This window comes from Eubalaena glacialis, chromosome 3, assembly GCF_028564815.1.
Source record: "Eubalaena glacialis isolate mEubGla1 chromosome 3, mEubGla1.1.hap2.+ XY, whole genome shotgun sequence".
In the NCBI taxonomy this organism is placed as follows: Eukaryota; Metazoa; Chordata; class Mammalia; order Artiodactyla; family Balaenidae; genus Eubalaena; species Eubalaena glacialis.
In genome coordinates this window covers 150,233,917-150,249,110 of record NC_083718.1, presented here as the reverse complement: position 1 = coordinate 150,249,110, position 15,194 = coordinate 150,233,917, and the positions used below count along the sequence as shown (strand labels likewise).

Below are 15,194 nucleotides of genomic sequence, written 5' to 3'. Positions count from 1 at the left end.
TAAGTTAATTCAAATAGTTGTCTTTGAATAGGATTTTCCTTTAAATCATTAATAGGAAAATGAAGAGAGCTTGGGTGGTCAAGCATGAAATGTAAATGAGAGTAGTTTTCTTGTTTAGGCCTCATCAGCTGATGTCACCTGATGTTAAATTTTAAATTTGAGGGGCTTCCCTGGTGGCGCAGTGGTTGAGAGTCTGCCTGCCAATGCAGGGGACACGGGTTCGAGCCCTGGTCTGGGAGAATCCCACATGCCGCAGAGCAACTGGGCCTGTGGGCCACAACTACTGAGCCTGCGGGTCCGGAGCCTGTGCTCCTCAACAAGAGAGGCCACGATAGTGAGAGGCCCGCGCACCGCGATGAAGAGTGGCCCCCGCTCGCCGCAACTAGGGAAAGCCCTCACGCAGAAACTAAGACCCAACACAGCCAATAAATAAATAAATAAATAAATTTATAAAAAAAAAAAATTTAAATTTGATAATGCAGAAAATGACCTTATAATTTGCAGCATAATGAAACAATGCAGCTTATGCCCCAGATTTTTTGACAGTAGTATTGAAAATATGATTTTTAAGTAACATTTTCAATTGACAAGGTCGGTGAAAAAGTTAGACATTCTGAATTGAGTAGAGTCAGAAAAAGAGCTTGCCTGTCCTTGTATCTATGGGACCATATTTTATTTTTTAAATCAAAAATTAAGATACAGGGTGTTAGAACAAAGCAGAGACAAACCTAGATCTCTTTAAATGGATTTAAATTACCAGTGAAATTCCTAAAGGGCCAAATAATACAGGAAGAATATACTTTTTTCCCTCTTATTAAGATGAGGAATATATTTCTTTAAAGCAGAAAAAGATTTTAGAAACCTCTTTTCAGCTTTCCAGTACATAATCAGCCTCAGATTGGCAACCACTTCCTACTGTCAGGCAGCTGGTGAGAAATGCAAAATACAGCTGCAACCAGAGGCTCAGGAAGATCAAGGTGGACACCAAGCCTTGGCTCTCAGCTTCTACCATTCTGCTACCCGAAAGAGAGAACTTCAGAGAAAGGACAGTTAAAATTACACACGTTTTCGCCAGGTATTAACCATAACTACCTCCTTAAAGAAAATGATTGATCCTATGATCATAAGCTTTTTTCTTTCTTTTTTGGACTTAAGGGGGGAGGGGGAAGACCTCAGGGAGTCACAAATTTCTATAAAACAAAAAAATGAATTAGTTTAGTAGTCTTGGGAAACTATGAAGTTTGTGGCAGCTTTTTAGGTGTCCCGAGATTTGGGTTGTTTTACAGAGGTAACTAAATTCATGGCACAGTTAGGCAATGGTTCAAGCTTATGCTAAAATATCCTAAGTCTATTTTACTTTAAAGCATTCTAAGTATGCTTGACTTTGGAAGGCATCAACAACAGCAATATGCCATCTTCCAGAAATGCATTCCTATACCAATAAGACTCTTTAAAAATGGGAATTACTATAGGGCACACCCTTGAGCAGCTATCACACTGCACTGAGCTCTTGAGAATATTCTGGAAGCATCACTGTGAACGGCTGCTTCCCTGCAGGGGAGATAAATTAAATTCAGCAGAAGCAGCAGCTTTTGGAAGGAGAAACACGGTTTGCCTCTTGGAATGCTTTTCTACCGGAATGGGTTTATATGTTCCTCTGGAGCTTTAAATCTGTGCACCGTTGAATATCACTCCGCCTTTTTTTGAAACTACGAAATAGCTTCTGTCTGTGGGATGGCGGGAATAGAGAGTTTGGAAATTAAATGCCTAAAACGTCAGATAATCCAGATGACATATATGCAATAGCATTCCATGAAGAACTTATTCAACCCAATCCCTTGCATCTTATTAACCAAGGGATCGAAACTCCAAATTTTGTACCCCAAAATGGAAGGGAAAATGCAAGGGTCTTGCTGCAGTTCCTGGGACGCACTGAGAGCCGCTTTGTTACAAGTGTATCCAAAGTCCCCAGCACGAGCGACTCGTGGGGCGCTGCTCATCGCTGCTCCACTCGCTCTGCAGCTCCCAGAGGTAGCGGTTGTGCTATGCAGGCAGACCTTGCCAAGCTGGCCGACAAGATGCTGCGCGCCCCCAGGTGCTCCCGGTGCCGGAACCATGGCTTCCTGGTGCCCCTCAAGGGCCACGCGGGCAAGTGCCGCTGGAAGCAGTGCACCTGCGAGAAGTGCTACCTGATCACCGAGCGCCAGAAGATCATGGCCGCGCAGCAGGTGCTCACGAACCAGGCCTCCGAGGAGGAGCAGGAGGTGGCCCTGTCCGTGCAGGGGCCCCAGCTGGCCTCCGGGGCCGCGGCCACTGTCCTGGGCTCAAGCTTCCGCACGCTGCCTCTGCCTGCCGCTTCGGGAGTCGCGCACCCGGGCCCCGAGGGCCGCGCGGCCGCCTGCTTCCCCGAGAGACGCCCGCGGGGCCCGAGCCCCGGCCCGAGTGCCTTCCAGCCAGTTCTGGGCGGCCGCGGCCACGTGGGGCCGAGAGAACGAGCCGCCGCGGCCATGCCCAGTTCTCTGAGGCCCCAGCTCGGGACGGAGGCCGCAGTCTGGTGTTGCCCCGGACGCCTGGAGCTGCGCAGGCCGCTTCGGCAGGCGCTCAGCCCGCCGTTCGCCGACTTTGGTAAGATTCCCGGGCCCCGCGCGGCCTTGCCCTGCTGTTGGTTCCTCTCCGGGCTGCCGCCTCCCCGCTCCCCACGCCGGCGTCCCAGGCCTGCTCGGATCCCGCGGGGAAGGGGTGGGGGTGGGGAAGATGCTTTCTAGAGGTAACCTTGCTTTGGGATACCATTTTCTGAGTAGGCATTTGGGTTCGGTGCCTTTTTTGCAAGAAGGTAAAAGAGAGAAAGGAATGGGTGGTTCTGAGGGCTTTTAACTTTTAGCTACAGCTTTTTGCCTTTCCATCCTGAAAGGAAAAAAATGGCCTCCAGTCGACCTAGCTGCCCCTCCTCCTCCACGGAGACGCCCGAGGGAGCCTGACCATACTGCGCTTGCGCGCCTCTTCCCGCCCTTTTCTTGGGCTGGAGGCTCCTCCCCCAGGACGTCCCTGTGGGTGGGCTAGCGCAACAAGACTGCGCCTGCGCACCGTCCCCTCCGTTTCCGTGCCCTAGAGGCCCCGCCCCTCAGCCTTGCCCTGTCCCAATGGGTCTATCTGTGCAGTCCTTCCAGCTCTTTCCCAGGCGTGGGTGGGAATGCGATCTCTGCTCCCTACAGGACAGTCTATTGAGATGATTGGTTGTTGCCTATTTTTTCTCCCCTCCCTCCATATGCATAAATTACATTGTTCCCTAGGTCTTGTGGCTTTCACTATTACAATTTCAAGTCACATGTAGATTTGAAGCTTTTTTAAAGGGGCTCTTTTTGGGTGCAGACACGTGTTTTCTTGGTTTTCTCTATGGCGGTGTGGTAGAAAGAGCACAAGTCTGAGTCAGGACGCTGGGGGCCTGCTCACTCTGTAACCCTAGGCAAGCTCCTTCCTTCTGTGGCAGTCTCTCCCCTCTGTATGCTAAGGGGATTGGCCTGATGCTCTCTGAAGCCCGTTTCTGCCTTCTGGGACATTCTAGGAAAATATAGGTCCCTAGAGAACTAGATGGGGAAGACAGATCTGAAACAGCAATTCTAGGAGAAGGATACCTTTCCATGGACACAGTGCCTTCCTTCCTTCCTTCCATTTATTTATTTTTGGCTGCATTGGGTCTTCGTTGCTGTGCCCGGGCTTTCTCTAGTTGCAGCGAGCGGGGGCTGCTCTTCGTTGCGGTGCGTGGGCTTATCATTGCAGTGGCTTCTCGTTGTGGAGCACGGGCTCAGTAGTTATGGCATGCGGGTTCTAGAGCGCAGGCTCAGTAGTTGTGGCACACGGGCTTAGTTGCTCCGCGCCATGTGAGATCTTCCCGGACCAGGGCTTGAACCTGTGTCCCCTGCGTTGGCAGGTGGATTCTTAACCACTGTTCCACCAGGGAAGCCCCACAGTGCCTTTCTTTGTTTCATCCCTCAAAGAACAGGGACTGAGCCCTGAGCACTATGTGCCAGACACTAGTGATGAAAAGGATGAGTCAGATTCCTTGCCCTCAAGGATCTTGTCCTTGGGAGAGGGACACCACTGATCAAAGAGTCGCACAGATTGGTGTATAGAGCTCTAATAATCAATCGATGGTTTAGCTGTGGTCAGAAGGAAGATTAGGAGCTGAGTACTGAGGACTTCAAGAGGCAAAGTGGGGTCAGGAGAAAAAGCCTTCCAAGCTTAGGGAACAGCATCTGCAGAGGCCCTGAGGTGGAGGAGAAAGAAGGAGCTGCTAGATTTTCGGGAATGAGGAGGCTGGAGTGGAGGCAGGAACCAGCCCACATGGGGCTTCGTGGCTGTGCCAAAGGACTTTTCCTAAGAACAGTGAGTGGAACATGGGTGAAGGGTTTAAAAAGCAGGGAGGGTCAAAAGCATAATGGATGTGGGAGTTCTCTGTAAATGGATATGAGTGTTTATTGTACTGCTACCTTCAGACAGTAATGTGATGCCCTGTTTCCTAGCTCCGTGTGTTTTTTTTTTTTTTTTTTTTTTGCTCCGTGTGTTTTTAACACTTCCCTCTTTGTGTCCCTTTTCAGGGCCCCCTCTGAGCGTCAACTCAGATTGTGTGGTGGGGTCTGAGTACCTGGAAAGAGAGCCTTCCAAGCTGTACCGCAGCTGCTCCAGCATGCAGCCCTACCACCCGTTCCTGCTGGGCTACCAGGATGCATCCCTTACCCCGGGGGTCCCCCTGCAGCAGGACTTCCGGCATGTGTCCTGCAGCCACTACCATGGAGCAGGCTTGGTGAGTCCCATCCCTGACTTTTCGAGGTTCCGCCTTATCCCAGTTACCCTGGCTGCTTTTACGGACCCTCAGTCCCAGGAAGCCAGCCGTTGTGCCCACTCTGTACCAGGCCCTGGGCACTGGTCGGAAGGATACAGCATTGACCTTGTACCATGTGTGCCTCTGGGAATGCACGTGTGTAGCCAAGTCTGTACACATGTAGACAAGTCAGACTGGGCTGTGGAACGGGTTAAAAGGCTCCGGGAGCTCAGGCAAGAAGGAATACAGACACATTTCAGATGAGCCCAAGGAACCGCCACACAGTAACACTGAGTGACCACCAGCCTTGACCCATGGAATGCCAGTGCTAGAAGGGCCCTTCATTTTGCTGGGTACCAGAAAGGAAATATCACTTTCCTGGAGCCACACATTTGAGGGTAGAGCCAGGAGCAGACGTAGGTCCCCTGCCCCAAAGGTACATCCCACTGGAGACGGCAGAGGGCCTTCAGAAGGAAATGGCATTTAAGCTTAGTCATGAAAAATATGGAAACCTTCCCCAAACACCAGTCACCTTAGGAGATATTTGTTGAAAGAATGGATGAAATTTAATCTTTTTATAAGATCAGTGGTTGGCTACTAACTGGTGTGCTTTTGAGCCTGGAGTTTTGAGTGCTGGATGTGTAAAAGTCAGAGCTGTTGTGTGAGATACAGGTGGGGTGACCAGGTTTTGTGACCTTGGTTACCAGCTCCTTCCACCCTTCTCCCTTTTGGCAACCACTGAGGGCCATCAGGACTGCAGGACAGTGAGAGGCCTGGGTGACCAGTCCTGACTTTGACCCCATAAGGCTGGACCTGTGGGGGAGGTTGGCTCAGATGCAGTTCAAGTTCATGGAAATGTAGACCACTGTTACCTTTCCTCTCTCTCTCAGAGCTACAAGCCTAACCCTGGGTGTTACAGAGATGTTTCCCTTGGGTGGAGGGTGGAGAAGAGTGAGTAGAGAGTAGGCTTCTTTGGTTTAATGTGGGAAGTGAGTAAGAGAAAGGATAAAAGCTTGGCATTTAATAATGAGGTCGTTAGCCACAGGTCATTAGCCAGTTCATTGGGGTTCCAGCTGTGACCAGGCAGGTCAGGCACGCAGGGGCTGGATCCCCACTCTTGCTTCACATCAGCAGCATCTCCTCTGTCTGTTCCAGATCTTTTAAAGTTTTATTTAGAAATCATTTTCCATTCATTCAAGGGGGAAAAGTTTGAACACCCCTGGTCTTGATAATTTCCGGAGTGCCTACTGGCCCTTATGTCAGCCCTCAAGGTGAATGTTATTTCATTGTAGGGCAGAGGAAGAAGGCTCCATGAAGTTATGTATTTGTCCAGGGTCACAGGACTGGGGAGTGAGGGACTAGGATTCAGATTACACAGCTGGTCAGTGACAGAGCCAGGACAGAGGCAGGGCAAACATGGCCCTTGACTCTCACCACCACCCCTGCCCTGCCTGAAATTTGGGGGTGCCAGCCACCCCATTGCAGCTCAGGGAGAGCACGGCGTCTCTAGCCTCCACACAAAGAGAGGGACCTTGGCCAAATGGAGCACACACCCACCGTCTGCTCACACAGAAGCCTGGGGCCTGGCATCCAGGGCAGGGCTCTGATTGACAGGCCTGCCAGACGGCCTTTGTTAGGAGTGTGATCTCAGTTGGTTTATCTGGGCCTGAGCTGCCACCGCAAGCCCCAGGCAGGAGCTGTGATCCAGGGAGAGACTCCGCTGAGCAGCTTGGAATTAAAGCACTAATAATCCCCCTTCCCACCCCGTTCACGTCTGGATAGAGAATCAGGCATTTATTTGTGAAGCTGTTTCGAACCCAAGAGCCTATGAATTGCTTTCATCCTTGTCCTGCTGCCCCCTGCCCAGCCTCCTAGATACGCCCCGAGCCACCTTCCACCTCTTCCTGTCCTGCCCCACCTGCTACTTCTTTCTTCCTCTTTTCTCTTCCCACAAAAGAGCACAGGCCTGGAATCGCACAGACCTAAAGACCAATCCTACCTCCGCTGTTTACTGGCCACATGGCCTGGGGATGTCACCTAACCTCTGAGGACCTCGCTTGGGTTCTTAATCTGTACGACAGGGGTAAGAGTTCTATCTCATAGGGCCATTGATAGATTCCAGCAATAAGGTGTGAATGCGTACAAAGTGTCTGGCACAGGGTCTGGGACATGGCAGGTACTCAAAAGTGGGCTTATCTTCCCTTCCTTGTGGTCAAATTAAGTTAGGAAGTGCTGGGTTAACCTAAGGAGATTTTTGCAGACTGCCTCGAGGCCTTTAATATGCTTGCGTGCGACTCACCAGTGTGGAGGTGGTATGCAGGGTTTCTCAAACTCCCTGGACAAAGAACACTGTTGAGAGCACTTTTGGAAATACCTTGTAGGACACCAGAGTTCTCTGGAACACAGCTTAAGAAGGGCTGCTCTGAAGTATCTGGATGGAGAAGTAAATAATGGGACCCACACCTGAAATTCATAATTTTCTATTCCATTCATGTCTTTCCAGTTAAGTTTCTCTGAGCCGTGTAGTCATCACCCCTCCATGTCCCCTCATTCCAGCCTTGGGGTCCTGTGGTGTGGGGTGAGCTTCCATCTTCCAGAGAAGGAACAGAAATACAGAAGGGCTGATTGCTGAAGCCACTTTCCTGAGGTCACCCAGCTGCCCTTGCCTCAGTAACGGCTGCACTACACTGGCCAGTTAGAAGGGGGACACCCCCCAGGCCCAGCAACCCTGGAGTCTGAGTCATTACATGTGCAGAAGGTGGGACCACACGTAGTCGGGATGCATGCAGATCCTTCTCCATTGCAAAGCAGTGGGGTCAGGCCGACTTGGGATTCAGTTCTGCCTCTGCCACTCACCAGCTCTGTGGCCCTGGGCCTGTACCTTCATCTCACTGATGCAGTTTTTGGTCACCACAGTGAGGATAGTAGTAGAACCTCCCTCCTAGGGTCGTAAGGATGGAAGGAGGTTGTGGACCTGTGCAAGTGCGCCTGCTCCCGGGCTTATCTGAGGTGTGCCTGTGTTCCTTCTTGCCTCAGTCATCTGGCAGGTGCTTGCCGAGCGCCCTGTGCCCCGGTGTCTGGGCCACGGAGGTGAATCTGCCCCATGGGGAGCCCCCCGTTCAGGAGAATGAACGTTGGGTCGGCCCTTCTGACCAACCCTCTCCCCTCTGGCTCTCTGCTGTGTGTGCCCCACAGGTGGTGGAGCCAGTGGAAGACCTCCAGCCCGGCTACTACCTGCCGCCGCCGCCACCCCAGTTCCCCCCGCGGTACCTCTCCGTGCTCCACTGCCTGCCCCCACCGCCGTCCTTCTCGCTGTCCATCGTGTCTGACGCGGACAAGGAGAACACTGGTGAGTGAGCCCCCATCTTCCAGCTGCCGGGGTGCCAGGGAGACTTTCTGGAGGAAGGGGGCCCTACTGTGAAGTGGACGTGCAGAGAAGGGAAATGGAGAACAGAATTTTAAATGTGCTGGGCCCTGGGTAAGCTCTTCCTTGCACCCCTCCCTAAATTCCATCCGTGAGCATCTAGGGGAGGTGGGTCCCCATTCCCAGGTGAGGAAACCGACAGAACCCTGAGAGGTTCTCCTGTATGTCCGTGGCGGAGCTCAGATTTCAACAGAATTCTCTGTCTGGCTCCAGGTCCAATGCTAATTTCCTCACCTTAGTAGTGCCCGTGGGCAGAGACTTGGAGGATGGCACGCATGTGGTGTGTTCAGAAGACCAGAGGTGCCAGGCCTCTCTGGCTGGGGAAGCAGCACGTGCTGAGCCTGGAGCAGCAGCTGGAGCCAGTTTGGGGGCTGGTGGGGATGATTCCTCTCCCCCAGGCCACTCTGGAGAGAACCTGCCCTTCACAGCTCTGCCACTGGTGTACTGGGTGATCTTGGGCACTCACACCCTCCTCTAGATCTCAGTCTTCTCACCTGTAAAACGGGCCCTGTCACAGGGTTACTGTGAGGGTCAACTGCAACTCTGGATGTGAAAATGCTTTGGGTTTTCTTTTGAGGGCCCTTGCAGCTTTAAAGGGTCTAGGATTTTTTTTTTTTTTTTTTACCCTTTCCATCCTCCCCTGAGGCTCCACAGGAAAAGAAACTGAGGCCTATTGTACACTTGCTGTGTGTGCAACACCTAGATCTGTTAGCTGGGGAGATGGTGCAGTGTGGCTTGAAGTACGCTGGCCCTGGTGCCACACAGCCTGGGTATAAGTCCTGACTCCAGCGCTTGCCAACGGTATGACCTCGGGCCTGTTAATTCACTCCTTGGTGCCTCAGTTTCAATATCTGCACAAGCAGACTAATAAGGGTCCCTTACTTCATGAGGCCATCCTGAAGATGGCTGAAACGATGAAGGCGGTAGTAAAAGTTAGTTCTCATTTACTGTTTCACCTAATCCCCTGATGCTGCAAAGTATGGCCTCATCTCCTTTGACAGAAGGAGAAGCTGAGGAGAAGGAGAAACTGAGGTTCACAGCTGGGAGTAGCTTGCTTCCTCCCACCCAGCTTGTGACAAGCAGAGCTGGAGTTTGAACTTGAATCTGTATCATGTGGCCAGGGCTAGAATTCTAGTGTCCTGACTCCTAGCAAATTAAAGGTGGCAGTGGGAATAACTAATTCTCCGTAGGGACTGGGAATGATGAGAATGCCTTAGAGAAAACTTACATCTGAAAACAGGTAATTTTCCCTCTTGCTAAATCCAGCCCCTCTTCTCTGTCCTTCACAGATGACCAGGATGCGGAGGGGCTGTGTGAGCCCAGCCAGCCTTTGTCCCAGGAGCAGTCCGACTAGGCCCAGGCCCTCAGGCCAGCAGAGTGGGGCCTTGGGGGCGTTACAGCGATAATTTTCTTGTCTCTGTTCAGTGATGTGTAGGGAGGAAGGATAGTGATAGGCGTAAGATGGCAGTTAATTCCCATTTCAAGATTGGAGGAAGGAAGGTGATTGCTAAAGTTCTCTCAATCCTGAGATAACAGGGGGTTGAAAAGGAGCTTGGAGGATGAAGTCACCAGGGCAGAGCCAGGGCTGTAAGGAGTGGGGGACTGGTGGAAGCTCACGTTAAGGAATGAATTTAACCATCTCTGAGTTGTGCTGCTGTTATCAGACTCACCCCCAGAGGCAGCCTTTGATTCCTCAGGTCCCGCTCCAGGACAGGAGGCATCATCTACTTCAGCCTTCTGGTTTTACTGCCTCCACCTGGTCCCCAGCTGGGGGCCACACAGACATCAGGTGTCCAGCACATCCAGGTGGATGGCACAAGCAGCCAGGACGAGGGTGCTGACAGCAGGTTCTGCAGCATCCTTCCTTGCTGCTCTGTCCCCCAGGGTCAGCCTGGCCACTCCCCTTCGCCCCTTCTCCAGGGGCCTTTACTATAAGCATTCTGGCCGCTAGGGCTGCTTTACTTGTCCTCCATGAAGTTTAAGCCATTATAGGCATCATTTCTGCTTTAAAAAAATCTATTAAAGTTTGACTGTTTGGTGTTTTTATAGTGATTGCCAGCTTTAAAAAGTAGTCTGTTCATAAGCACTGATGGCAGTTCTCAGAGAACAGGACGGTTCTTCCACATCACCTGTGGCACCAGCAGTTTCTTCTCTGGGAACAGTTGACTACTGAAATAAAATTGGCAGTAGAAATCCTTGTGGAAGGTTTATCCTCTCTTTAAATCTTTGTAGAAGGCAGCATTGGGTAGGGGAGTCGGGAGCTGGGGTTTGTGGCCTGTTGGCCTGCTCTTTCTATGTAGTTAGGCAAGGCCCTTCCTTTACTTCGGTTACCAAGTGAGAGCCTTGGACCAGGCTAGTAGGTTTTTTACTATCGGTATTGTTGTTACTATTTTAAGCAGTAGAGACCTTTTAAGGAAATTTGATGCAGACACATAAAAAGTAAAGATTTCTTTTAGTTTCTCTTCCCTAGCTCCTTTCATGGTCCCTGCTGAGTGACATGGTTTTAAAAAACAGAACTTGATCCCATTTTTGTGTTTTAGGGTCCTGGTTCTCTTCCCTTGTTTTCGCTTCCTCTGTCATTTAAAAAGCATCCTGCATCTCTGCTGGATTCAGAACCTGGCAATCAGCTCTGCCCATGAGGAGCATGGAATCTAGTGGGACAAATAGACAGTCCAGTGGGATTGCTATGGGACAGAGAGAGGTAAACGGGCTGTTGGCGGGGGCGGGGGGGGTGGTGGTCAGATAAAGCCTTCTGGAAAAATTGGGGCTTTGACTGCATCTTAAAGTGCAAGAATGAGTTAGGTGAGGGTAGGCACTCTCAGTAGGGAGATAGAAAGGGTAGGAGACCTGGAGTGACAGATTTGAGGGTGAGGGACAGTGTCCTGTTCTCTGTCTGGGAAGGATTGGCACCCAGGAAACTAGGCCGACCTGCCTCCTGTCTTGCCTGTGGGCCAGGCATCTTAGGACAGGTGGCAGGAAGAACTCTGAGAAGTGATATTCTAACTGTTCTCTCAACATCAGTGTGGTGGCTGGAGGTCAAGGGCCTGGGCCTGTTCTGTTGGAAGGTACTGGAGCAAGTACAGTCATAGGAATTTTTCAGTTACTGCTTTACAGACAGTGCTTTTAGCAGAGCAGAACCAGGCATACTGAGGCCTGCAGGTCACACTGGCTTCAGTCTGGACCTGATGATGCAGCGATTTTGGACTAGCCTGGCTTTGAGGCTAAAGCTATCAGCCACCCCAATGCTGGTGCTGCCCCTGGGTCCACAGGGCTGCAGGAACCCCAGGAGGGTGGGGGAAGACCCGGCGTCTGGTTCCACTTGGCATAACTCTGCCCTCACTGGACCTGTGACCTTCTGACAGTATGGCCAGGTGGGGCTGGATCAGTGACCCTAATTTTTCATCACTTTGCTTTATCTTAGACCCCATGCTTTGAAAGATTTTTCAACCAAACTGCATTAATCCATAAAGCTGTTTTTGCATTTCTGATCAACACACGCAAGTAAGAGGCAGTCTGGGACCACATGAACTCCACACCATTCCAGACCAATGTTTAATTAGCCTGCAGGGTTGAGATGGGAAGCTCTGTCCTATGGAGAAGAGCAATGTCCCCTTGTCCTCTAGGGATCCATGTCCATAGGACTCCTGGAAGGGGAGGATCGCTCAGTTGTCCTGCAGACCTGTGAACCGATGAGTCTCAGAGACTGGTCAGCATCTTTCCTGCAGCCTTGAGGGTGCCTGCTGGGGCTGAAAAGACCAGCTGTGGGGCAGGGTGGAACCCTGCCTAGCTCCCTTCCCCTTGATGTGAACCCCAAGTTCTGAGAGCCCCAGCCTGCCCTTTCCTGTGTGCCGTCACCATGGTTACTTCCTGGTGGGCTCAGTTGACCCCTGCTGCCTGTAGCCTTTCCAGTCAATTTAATCCGTGCTCCTTGAATGCCCTGCTCCACAAGGCTGTCCTCCAGCAGCTTCAGCATGAGCATTGCAACACCAGAGCCGCTCATGTTGCTGTCCCGCTCACACACCTTTCATGGCTCCCTACTGCTCTGAGACCAACGTTCTCAGCACAACCTGCCTGCCCCCCTCTCTGGCCGCCTCCCTCACTGGCTGGCCCAGCCCAGGTCCTGCAGGGGTGGAGTCAGCCAGGTCCAGGCAGAAAAAGATTGGAAGCAGAGAGACCGTCGGCGGGGGCAGCATTGCTCAACCCAAATAACCAAGGCTTGGCTATGAGTTGGGAGAACGTTCTGGAAGGCAGCAGGCGGCATTCCCTGACGCCGGATGCACTGGCAAGGGGCCGCCAGGAGAGGGCGCGTGGAGGCGAGACAACCGCAGGGGCGGGGCCTGTTGCTTAGCGACTGGCCTCTGCAGAAGCGCGCGGGTCCATTGCTGCGCCTCCGCAAGCACAGCTGGAGGAATAGGCGTGCAGCGCCCCCAGGAGACCTGGGATCTCCCTGGGAAATCGAAATGATGAGCCTCTAGCCCGGGCTGTATGATCACCAGCCTCTCAGCAATCACCTTTGCTCTGCCCTGCTCTTGAAATAGATGCTCTACTATCTTTGTGTTCAGACACCAGCCCCAATCCCCGTGTCCCATGACGTATCCCCCCTCCCTTTCTCTCCTTTCTACACTTTGGCTCACGCTAAGCCTTCTTCCTAGACTTTCCAGCTTCAACTAACTCATCTTTTACTTATCCCTTTCCGACTTGGTCCAGGTGACCTCTCCTCCAGGGCTCCTCAGCCTGGGTTAGGAGGATCTCTGGGGCCTGCCCAGGCCCTCTATCACACTGATTCCCACCGAGTAGATGTCCCTCCCACAAGCCCGTGAGCTTCCTGGGGGCAATGACAAGGTCTCATTTGTCTCTGTGTCCCCACTCCCAGGTGGGCTCAGCATTGGTTAGGACTATAGTTATCCAGCACCAGTTGCAGAATTTCAGGGTCATTTTGTGCATTATTGGGTGGAGGGTTGAGTTACCCTGCCTCTGGCCACTCACTCGGCATTTCTGCCTTAACACTTGTGCTCTGTCTGCTCGGGCGTCACACGGGGGCAGAGGAACAGGGAGTCAGCCTTTACCGAAACTCTACTGTGTGCCAAGCACTGCACCGCTCCCTCATTTAATACTCACAGCAACCCAGGGAAGAGGTATGTTATCATCCCTGTTTTATGAAAGAAAGTGAGGCATAGAGAGGGATAGTGATTCGCCTAAAGTCACACAGCTTATAAGTGGCTAAGGGCGTACAGAGGACGACATACATCCCTGGGCACCAGTTACAGAGTTGTTAATATCTATTTTGCCCTGACTTACCATCTTGAGATTTTTTTGAACACAGACTACCTGAATGCACCCTCGTTTCTCGGCAGATTCTAGCATAGCACAGAGAAAGCGGCCTGAGGACTTTTGCCTCCTAAAACCACTGCTCACTCTATTCACTGACCCCAGCATGCAAAGCCTCCTGAGAGAATGCTAAAATAGGCATTGTTGTGACCAGTGTGGAAAGGGCCCTTGGGGTCTTTGGGCCAGAAGGCAGTCAACACCTCCTGTTGCTTGAGCCCCTGCTGTGGCCTGGGCTTCACCTCAAGCCCCATGGTGTGAGCTGGGACTGACAGAATGCTTGTTCTTGTGGCCAGAGTGGAGGACAGAGGTGCGTCTTCTAAGGCTGCACCTGTAGGTTTTGGGCCCCCAAACCCTACTGGAGAGAAGCCCTCCCACCTTGACCTTCCCAGTTTTCCTGGAGAGTGGGGTGGGGATCCTCTGCAGCCTAAACATGCCCTTCTGGGTCTAGGGCAGGAGACGAGGTCCTCTCCCTCGTCTCCTGCCGTCCTGGGGATTCTCACAGCTCCTTCCACTCCTGTACGCTGTGGTCTTGGTGGGCTTGGACCTAGGCCCCTCTTACTAGAGAGCTGCTCAGAGGCCCTAGAATGAGCCGTGGCTTCTTCTCCTTGGCCAAGACCCAAGGTCTTAGGGCCCCACTCTTCCTCCTTACCTCTTCCTAGCTGTGTGCACTTGGGCACATCACATAACCTCTCTGAGCCTCCCTTTGCCCTCTTAGCACTGGCTCAGGGGTGTGCTGAGGATGCAGGGAGCTCTCATGAGAAATACGCCTTTGATGCCACCTCTCAGTGCACGGTATATGGTACTCATGTGGTCAGATGATTGAAGGCAGCATCCTCTTTGAGTCTGTGTCGGGAGGCTAAGAATCACAAAGGCTAACAGCTGTGGCTCTTTATTTCCTGATGCTCCCCATGTGCTAGACACTGTATGAATGCTTCCACAAATTCTCTCTCTGAATTCTCACAGCGACTCCTCCAGGCAGGCACCGTAATTCCTCCATCTTACAGATGGCAAAACTGAGGCCCACAGAGGTTAAGTTCCTGCTCTTGGTCATACAGTCTATAAGTGGCAGAGCCAGGATCAAATCTGAGTTCCACCTGAGTCCAGAGCTAAGTTCCCAACCACACTGGCCTCTCCTGCTTCTCAGCAAGGGAGAGTTGTGAGTCTTGGGGAAGTCATGGGCCCCCCGAGACTTGCTGCCCAACGGTAGTCCACCCAGCCTAGCTGCTTTCAAGGCATGTGGACAGGCTGAACACAAAGAACAACTTAGCTCAGATCTTATACAAGGAATAAAATTATTTTAAAAATTAAAACCTTTTATTTTCATTTTGAAAATGAACAAAGAAGCATGAAGTTGATTTTTAAAAAATGAGTACTTGATTTTTAAAAAATGAGGTATATTAAAATTTGAATATATACCCTTCCACAAGGTAGATAGGAAAATTATCAGTAATGGTACTTTTAATTCAAATGTAACCTAGGAAACAGTTTTGATTTTCATCGGGATGATTTCTCGTCATGCTCATTTCTTCATTTTTCTCCAAACTTTTTGTTTGTTTTTGTTTTAAAATAATTAATTAATTGTGAATATAAGAAAACGGTAAAAGTATAAGCCAGAAGCAGATT

At 51.3% G+C, this 15,194-nt stretch overlaps 1 protein-coding gene across 1 annotated transcript; it reads left to right on the top strand.

Annotated features, from left to right (window-relative positions):
* Positions 1–2,045: 2,045 nt before the first annotated feature.
* On the top strand, positions 2,046–9,597 carry DMRTB1 (DMRT like family B with proline rich C-terminal 1). The gene is made up of 5 exons (XM_061183972.1): positions 2,046–2,625; positions 4,596–4,801; positions 7,856–7,909; positions 8,015–8,168; positions 9,533–9,597. The coding sequence occupies exons 1-5, from the start codon at positions 2,046–2,048 to the stop codon at positions 9,595–9,597; spliced, it is 1,059 nt and encodes a 352-aa protein (XP_061039955.1).
* Positions 9,598–15,194: the final 5,597 nt, after the last annotated feature.

Coding starts and splice junctions, on each gene's coding strand:
- DMRTB1 (XM_061183972.1), top strand. CDS start 2,046: ATGCAGGCAGACCTTGCCAAGCTGGCCGACAAGATGCTGCGCGCCCCC. Junction 2,626..4,595: donor CCCGCCGTTCGCCGACTTTG/GTAAGATTCCCG, acceptor GTCCCTTTTCAG/GGCCCCCTCTGAGCGTCAAC. Junction 7,910..8,014: donor CCGGTGTCTGGGCCACGGAG/GTGAATCTGCCC, acceptor TGTGCCCCACAG/GTGGTGGAGCCAGTGGAAGA.